We start from the raw sequence: 8972 nt of genomic DNA on the forward strand, positions 1-8972 counted from the left end.
AGTTATTTAAATTACATTTTTTGAGACAGCTTTAAAGCACTCAATGTAACAAATTAAGATCAATGTAAAACTATTTTTGTCTTGACTGGTTATAGTTATGGAGTCTTTACAGTATAGAAGGGTGCCATTTAGCTCAATGAGATCATTGCCAGTATTCAGCCCAATGCGAGTCAGCTCTGTTCTTCCCTCTATTCCTGTAGATCTAGTCATTGTATCCATCCACTTTCCTTTAGAAATAATTAATTTACAGAATTTTATAAAGGTTCAATGTAACCTCCTTGATTTTATACTCTTTATGAAACCCAAGATCCCACATACCTGGCTAACAATCCTCTCCTTATGTCTTGTCAACCTAAAAGATCTGTGCACTTAAATGCCGAGGTTCTTCCATGTCTGTGTTCCTGCACGTAGCCATTTAAGAACTTTGCCATGAAGTCTATATTGCCTCTATCCCTCTTGTCAAAATGCATCCCGTTGCACTTCTGTGTTAACTTCTTTGTGCTACTTTTCTATCTATATTTCGAGTCTGTCTATAGACATAAGTTTGCTCGCTGAGCTGAAAGGTTCATTTTCAACCATACTAGGTAACACCAGTGCTTCACCAGGGGCTCGCAATGATGTTATATCCCGCTTTCTTTTTATATTTTCGGTCTCCTTGGGTTGGTGATGTCATTTCCTGTTCTATTTCTCAGAGGGTGGTAAATAGGGTCCACGTCGGCTTATGCCCAAAACGTTGATTCTCCTGTTCCCTGGATGCTGCTTGACCTGCTGCGCTGTTCCAGCAACACATTTTCAGCTCCAAGTCGATGTGTTTGTTAATGCAGTTCCAGTTGGATTGCCATGCTTCTAGGAATTCTCATGCACATCTCTGTTTGGCTTATCCCAGTCAAAGTGGTGTCCTTCCTCATCTGTATGTAAGAATACTAATGATAGTAGGTAAGCCTTTTTGTGGTTGGCTCACTTACCATTCAACTGGGATAACACACGCATCTTGGGACAGGCCAAACAGAGAAAAGAACAGGAAATGGCATCACCAACTGGAGGAAACCCAAACATAAATAGAAAGCAGGACATAACACCAGTGCTTCACCAGAGGCTCACTGATGTTACCGAGTCTGAAAGTCTGAAACCAAACCTTCCAGTTCAGCGAGCAAACTTACATCCAGAACCTCAACCTGTGCTACAAGTCTTCTCAAAGCATGTCTGTGCTCTGCTGAAGTCTATATTATCTTTCTCACTGTTTACCACACCTCCATGTTTGAGTGCTTTAAAATCCATTGGGTTGCAAGCTTTCACTGACCGTCTTTCAATCACCTCACTACTATGTCTGGAGGATCAACAAGTATTGTATATTTTATAAAATGGAGTTCCACGTATGTAAAAATCTACAGAATCTATTTTGATGCACATAAAAGCTATAACCATAAAGTTAATTAATTTATTACTTTTGTTATTCTAGGTATTTTATTTGCAAAGAAATCATGATCCTCTCAGTCCTACCATTCCAGCTGCACAGAGTGAACTGACTGAGGAGATTGCCAGTGCTTGCTGTGCTGCTCTGTGCCCACACCTAAAAGCATTGAAAGAAATTGGAATAAACAAGCTGAGTCTCAGAGTCTCTTTAGAAACTGACAAGGTAAGGCAGGCAAAAACATCTCTCAAGTGTATTTTTAACAAGTACTTTCAATTTCTTCATCATTCACATTGTAGGGTTTCATGAATGCACATATGTTAATGATGCAATTTTAGTTTTATTCTGCAAACAATTATTTTTGTCTCAGTGTGAGAAATTGAATTGATCACTTTTGGTTGCTGCAGCATGTACTGTTCAAATACAAAATTAGAAATTGTGGGAAAAGATCAGCAGAGCTGGCGCCATCTGTGGAGAGAAATCAGAGTCAGCGTTTCAGGTCAAATGACCCTTCCTCAACAGTTCTGAGGAAAGGTCACTCAATCCGAAACGTTAACTCTGATTTCCTAAACCTGAAAGTTTAAGTAATGACCTATACTAAAGCATTGGAGTCTTGTCACACTGTATAGGTTGGACTAGTGTTGTCTTTTAAGCAAGCAGAATTTGATTCAAAAACAGGAAAGAATTAAATTGCATGAAATGTCTTTAGATTTAGATTAGATTAGATTAGATTACAGTGTGGAAACGGGCCCTTTGGCCCAACAAGTCCACACCGATCCGCCGAAGCGAAATCCACCCATACCCCTACATTTACCCCTTACCTAACACTACGGGCAATTTAGTATGGCCAATTCACCTGACCCTGCACATCTTTGGACTGTGGGAGGAAACCGGAGCACCCGGAGGAAACCCACGGGGAGAACGTGCAAACTCCACACAGTCAGTCGCCTGAGGCGGGAATTGAACCCGGGTCTCTGGCGCTGTGAGGCAGCAATGTTAACCACTGTGCCACCGTGCCGCCCACAAATGTAAGAATGTCAACTCATAAAAAACTCACCTTGGCCTTGGGAAGTAAAGGTCAGACTTACTCCAGTGTTACTTGGACCAATATAACAACAAGTTGTGCACTTTTTTAACTGAAGGGTCAAAATGTGTGCAGTTTGCATAGGAATGTTCACATTACTGTATAGAGTCACAGCTTTCAGTGAATATTGACCTAGCCTCAAAGGTTTAAGGTACAGGGAGTGAATAAACAAATGAAGCTTACATCCCTTAGAATTTAGAAGGTGAAGGGATAATGTAAAACATGTTTTCAATACATTAAGGGAAACTGGCGGAGAAACTGAGAGAAATTATTTTCTGTTTTTAAAAGTCACAACTTAGCCAATACACATTAATGAAAATTCCTTGTCAGTTATTTCAACTGTACTGTAACATGAGGGAACTCTGATATTTTCTATCTGTCTTTTAGGGATTTATAAATATATTTTGAGAGCACTGTATCGTTTAAACAAATTTTATGTCACACGATTGGAACCATATATCTGTCCCTATTTGATTCTTGGCTATTTTAACATCATTCGTGGACTTAAATTATTTTCTTATTTGTATTGTATACTTTATGCCTGCCCGTATCAAATGCCATCACCATTGTTCTCGTGGTCAGCAATGACAACAATTTGCATATATAAGTTGTTTTTAATATGCTAAGGCATCCAAGGTGCTTCACAACAAAGTTACCAAATAAAATTTGACAGCGAGCCACATGAGACATGAGGACAGGGACCAAACTTTCATTGAATGGTAGGTTTTAAGAATCGTCTTGATGTAGGATAGAGAGCTATGGAAGAGGAATTATGAAACTTTCAGTCTATATAGCTGAAAGCACAGCCACCAAGATCAGAAAGCTGGGAGGTGCCAATAACAGGAATTGGAGGAGTGAAGCAGTCTCTGAGGGTTCGAGAGCTGGAGATGATGACATAGAGCCAAGTGAGGAATTTGAACTCAAACATGAGTTTAAAGTTGAAGATGTTGCTGAATTGAGTCAGTAAACACAGGTGAATAGAACTTATGCAAATTCAAAATAGGCAGCAGTTTTGGATTGCTGAATTTACAGTGCTGAAGTTTGACAGGCTTAGATGTTCTATTAAACTGATTTTCTTAGTCCAACTTTAACTAGTTGGTATCGAAGTTCTGAAATATTTACGAACAGAACCTAATGTTGTAATAATACAGTCTGTTCTGATGTAACGCGATGGTTGTGTTCCTGTATTATAACTAAATTGCGTAATAGCAGCACAATTTAAACTAATGGGACTGGAATTGCATTGTAGCCAATACAGGTAAGGAAAGTTTGCGTTCTACAAATAATGGTCTAAATTCTTCAGAGATGTTATAGCCAATTCACATTGAAGAAACTCGTGTTATAGTAGAACTGACTGTAGCTAAAGAAATCAGTTATGGAAATTTTAAAATTATACTTAAAGTTTCTGCAGATTTTAGGTTATTTGCTGATGTCATATTTTGCTGTTATAGGTTGAATATCAAGCAGGATCAAATGGACGCCAACTTCCACAACACTACATGAATGACTTGGACAGTGCTTTAATCCCAGTAATCCACAGTGGGAGCTCTTATGCTAGCAGTGGTCCCCTAGAGATGGAATTATTTTTCTTCTTTCTGGAAAACCTTAAGTGAGGAGGAAAATGTGTTAATTTGATGGCCCACAAACATGTAACAGTACAGATTGAAGCTTTCCAAGTTTTTTCTTCTGCTTCAGTGACTTCACTAAAGCATTCAGTGATCCCTATTTTGAGTTAATCTATTCTCACAGGTGCTGTGCTAAAATAGACATTTTGTTGCAGGGTTGCAGGCCAGTCTGTCTTCAGAGACGAGGTTTCATTTTGTGACAAAATGGTTAAGTTCCCATTCAGAATGTATTTGTATTCACATTCAGAATCTCAGGCATGAAATCTGCTTGCTTTGTTATGTACAACTTCAAGATGTGATGTTCGGTTATAGATGACACCCACAACTCTGGGTCTGTGGTTGGTCTGCAGTTCAACTACAGAAGGTAGTCATTCAATTTTCCAATGTCCATGAGAACATATTTCATTTAATATGGCTAATATGTGTCATCTTAACACAATCAGGTTCCAGGTCATTGTTGGAGATATGCTAAGTATAAGTTTTGATAAACTGGTCCAGTAATACTTTGAAAATTTTAAATTAAATACAAATAATTAAGCTATGCAGTTTTGTAATTAAGCAGCAGTATATGAAGCCATAAATGGAATTTGAATCATCATGCTTTGACTTTGGCATCTTAATCATTCCTAAAAGCCATCCAATTAAAAGTAAATTTTTTTGAAAAGTTATTTAGGCTAAAGAGCAGCAGTTTATTTCTTAAGTTGACATTTGTGAATAGTAATGTGAACCGTCAGAATTTCCCAAGACAGTCAGTGATTGAAAGACATTTCAAAGCTGCTAAGTATATTAAATCTGGAAGTAAGGAACACTGACCCGTGCATATGTTTTTCCATGATATCTTGTATCTTCGAAATGTTGCATATTTTAAAAGGTCCCCTGTTTCAATTGTCCTTTTGGATGTGTGAACTGGCTAAGCCATGCTACAGTTGACAGCATTTTCATTGTGAGAATAAAGCAGTATATGCAGGCAAGTTACCTGTTGTCACCTGAAAATGTTGGCAATCACATAGAGTTTAACCTCCTTCAATCCAGTAAAGCACAAAATAATGTGGGCCAGTCTAACAGTTTAGGTGAAGAAACATTCTCCTTATGATTTGAAAATAGACAGCCATCCCACTTGAGGAGTCGGATCCCTCCAGTAAGCCTTTCCAGGAATTCTGAACCACTTCACATTCTGGTTCAGCATATTTCATGTATCTGACATTCCAATGTGAGGATTTCAACTTGCAAAAATAATTATGTTCCTAACCTTTATGTATATTTCCTAATTTTTTCTATAACAGATTGAATTTTTTCATAGATTTGTTTACAAATTATTTACATTGGTGTTTGGGAATATGCTGTAACTTTATAACTGCGGCTTAAATTTTCAGCAATGTTTGAATCAATTGAGAAAGCCTTTCAAGCGTACTTATCTTTATTACTTTTTTATTAGTTTTATAAAATAGGGTAACTTTAGTTTCAAATAGAATATAATCAAATTGAGAACATTAATGGGATATTAAATCGGCTTAATGTTTGAGGTTTAAGAACAACTAATTAAAGTAACACTGGCATACGTCGCCTTTTTTTGATTAGTTACTGTATCCTTGAGTCTGTATTTTGCTAAGGTAGAAATATGCAATTTCCCTACCATGAAACTTGTGAATCTATACTCCTTTTGAGTGTCTGAGAAATGTTTAAATGTATATTCTTTGCCTAATTTCTTACTGTAGGTTTTGTATCTAGTTAAATGTCTGTGTAAAATCACTAATTCCTATCTTTACAAACAATATTTTGTTTTTTTTTAAAACTGCCATTACACAGGGAAGGGTGTGTCTGCACTTGCCATTCAAATCTCTTCAATGCCATGTGCTTGAAAGATTAAAGTAATAAAATGTGCTCCACATGACAGGTGCATCAAGTATTTTTTTTCAAATGTATAAACAAAATCAAATTAGTGTCCTTGAATGTTGAGTTCTAAACACATGGATTTATGTTTTGTAAAATGGTAAATCATTCATTGCCTGCATATTTTTATTTATATGTATCCATGTATATTTATGATGAAAAATAAATCACGAGAGAATTAAAGTGATTTAATTCAGTTGTCAGCTTTTACAGTTTTCAAATAAATGAGAATAAGTAGAGAAATAGCTACATGAGTACACGTAGCCATGAGCCCTTAAACATGGAGGAAAATTGCTGTAAAATGTTCGGGGATCAGACTTTTAAATTCCATTGCTTTGTTGGTTTTGAGTGTATACTTATGTTCTCGAATAGGCATTGCCTGATGTCACCTTTCAAATTTCTGTAATAAGTTTCAGGTCCAGTGACTCTTCCTCAGAACCTTCGATTAACTTTGATTTCTTTTCACAGACACTGTCAGACCTGCTGAGCTTTTTCATCAACTTCTGATTTTGTTTTGTGATTTACAGCATCTGCAGTTCTTTCAGTTTTATTTACGATTTGAGAGAATTGTGCTGGAGCATGTTTTGCATAGATTGGTGCTAATGAATTTGGTCTGTTTACAAATCAATCTGGATTTTTAGAAACCTTTGAATATTGCATGTATAAATAATCTGACAAAAATACAAATTGTTGGTGAAACTCAGTAGGTCTGGCAGCATCTGTGGGAAGAAAGTAAGGTTTATATTTTGAGGCAGGTGACTCTTAATCAGAACTGAAAGTCTGTACATCATTCAATCTAGTCCACAGTAATCATTGAAATGGTGATCTCTACTTTGAGGATATGAAGTGCTGACTGGGTGACCACTTCAAAAAAAAACCATTTTATGTCTGTAAAAATGACCCAGAGCTTCCAGTCGGCTGTCACTTCAACACACGGCTGTGTTCCCACACCAATATTTCTGTCACAGGCCTACTGCAGTGTTCCAGTGAGTCTCAGTGCAAGCTTGAAGAACAACATCATTTTCGCCTCGGGATCCTGCAACTTTACCTTATTCCATCCGTTTAAGTTTTATACCAACCTTCACACACAGTCCTGTTATGACTTAGAACCGAAAGAACTGTGGATGCTTGAAATCAGAAACAGCAGCTTCTGATATGACATGGGTTGCTTTCCTATTTTCACCCACTCTCAAGCCTATTGTTCACGTTAAAGATTTGCTTTCAGCACAGACCACCCATTCTCTGCTATCTTCACTATCTTTATCACTTATGCACCTTTTGCTTCAAGCCTCGTATGCCATTCATGATCATCTTAGTCACCTACCCCCTTTTATTATATCTCTGGGGTTCCATCTCCATCTATTCACCTATTCACTCAGCTCTGCATCCCCCACCACGCACCACACACCATCTCATCTGCATAAATACTAGCTTTTCCTAGCTGTTCAGTTCTGATCAAGTCATCAGACTTGAAAAGTTAACAGTGCTTTCTTCACACACATGCCATCAGACCTGCTGAGTTTCACCAGCTATTTCTGGTTTTGTTTTAATCTCCGCATCTGCAGTTTTGTTTTATTTCAGTAAATCAGGGATGGGAAGTGCAATTTCTCCTGTCACTAGAGTTTCTGGAGAAGATGTGATCTTCAGCTCAATTTGACAGGCCACTTCTGTATTTGGTCCAATATCAACATTCGCAAAAGCAACACCTCGAAGATGGCTACTGTTATTCTTATATGTGGCAAAAGGTAGCCTTTGTGTTGCACCAACTTGTGTATCATTGACAAATCTAAACCAGGAGAAGGATTTTACCTCCAATGAAGCTGCAAAATTTGTGTTTGCAGATCAATACAAATTCAGTGCAGCATGTAAAAACAAATCATTAGCTAATGACGTGCCATTGTTTGCTATTGCCACAGCAAAAGGCTTTAAAACATCGAACCAAATAATGTCATTATTGACATGATTCTTAACCACACACCATTCTAGCTTGCATAATGTAGTAAAAAGTAAATTGGTTATAAAGACTTTTTTGTTTGTCGTTTCATTGTTTTTTTTTACTGAAAAGCAAAAAAAATCCTGTTTTTAAAACCAAGGATTATTGGAAGATTGCTGCACTTCTTAAAAGTAAGTAACATGACACACATTGTGAATATTGTTTGTACTGCTGCTTGTTCCAGCAGTAGTGGAAGCCCAGTTTACGGATGAGCTGGAGCTAAGGGGTGTGCACAAGTGGAGCTTTGACTGGCAACAAGTTGCAGTTTGTCTTATGAAGTAATTATTAGTGACAGCCTTCTGCCTGCAAATGACTGAGTGTGGCTCCCAGGAAGCTGAACAGCTTGATGTGAATGTTTTGGCAAAGACCATCAGACTGCTGAACAGAATTAGCTTTTTTTCACTCTGTGAAGCACCTCAAGCCTGAAGTTAGCCAGTTTATTTCCCCTAAGTTGTGACTCTTAATTTCTAAGAAAAAGCATTTAAAAGTGTAAGCTCGTCACTATGCCTCCTACAAATAAGTGAACGCATCTGGAACATCGAGAAGCAGCTTTCTGACCACAAGAATTATCCCAGTAAACCCTGTGGACCAGGTTCAAAGAACATCTTCCAAGTCTTTCACACTGCTCAAAACACCCATGACTTTTTCCTGTATTTGTATAGAGGGTGAGTTTATAACTAGGCTAAAATTTTAACTAGTAGTTTTATATCAGTGGTTTATAATTGCATATCTGTGTAGTTAGAATCTATTTATTTGTAATAACTAGTCATTCTTGTTTTTAAGTACAGAAACCTGGTCCATGCTTACTGTCAACCTGGGTCTGAAAGTTAGGTAAATTGGAGAATCCTATGTATATTTAAAACATTTTAACCTTTGTTACAGATCTGGAAATAGCGGTGCTTGCTTTCCAATGTGCTGCCCAAAGAGACACAACACCATGGAAATATTTCATGGGAGTGCAATTAAACA

General features: G+C 37.4%; 1 protein-coding gene across 6 annotated transcripts in view; it reads left to right on the plus strand.

Moving 5' to 3' along the window:
- LOC122558981 (zinc finger FYVE domain-containing protein 16-like) overlaps positions 1-6202 on the plus strand; it is a 68513-nt gene extending 62311 nt beyond the window's left edge. For 5 of the 6 annotated variants that reach the window (XM_043708040.1, XM_043708006.1, XM_043708014.1 and 2 more), the window contains 2 exons: positions 1460-1636; positions 3947-6202. In XM_043708040.1, coding sequence (XP_043563975.1) covers positions 1460-1636; positions 3947-4108 — 339 coding nt within the window. In that variant the 3' untranslated portion in view covers positions 4109-6202. The remainder of the gene's footprint in view (positions 1-1459; positions 1637-3946) is intronic. The other variant, XR_006314306.1, reaches the window with a different exon arrangement.
- The last annotated feature ends 2770 nt before the right edge of the window (positions 6203-8972 follow it).

Source organism: Chiloscyllium plagiosum, chromosome 2 (assembly GCF_004010195.1).
Source record: "Chiloscyllium plagiosum isolate BGI_BamShark_2017 chromosome 2, ASM401019v2, whole genome shotgun sequence".
Classification (NCBI taxonomy): Eukaryota; Metazoa; Chordata; class Chondrichthyes; order Orectolobiformes; family Hemiscylliidae; genus Chiloscyllium; species Chiloscyllium plagiosum.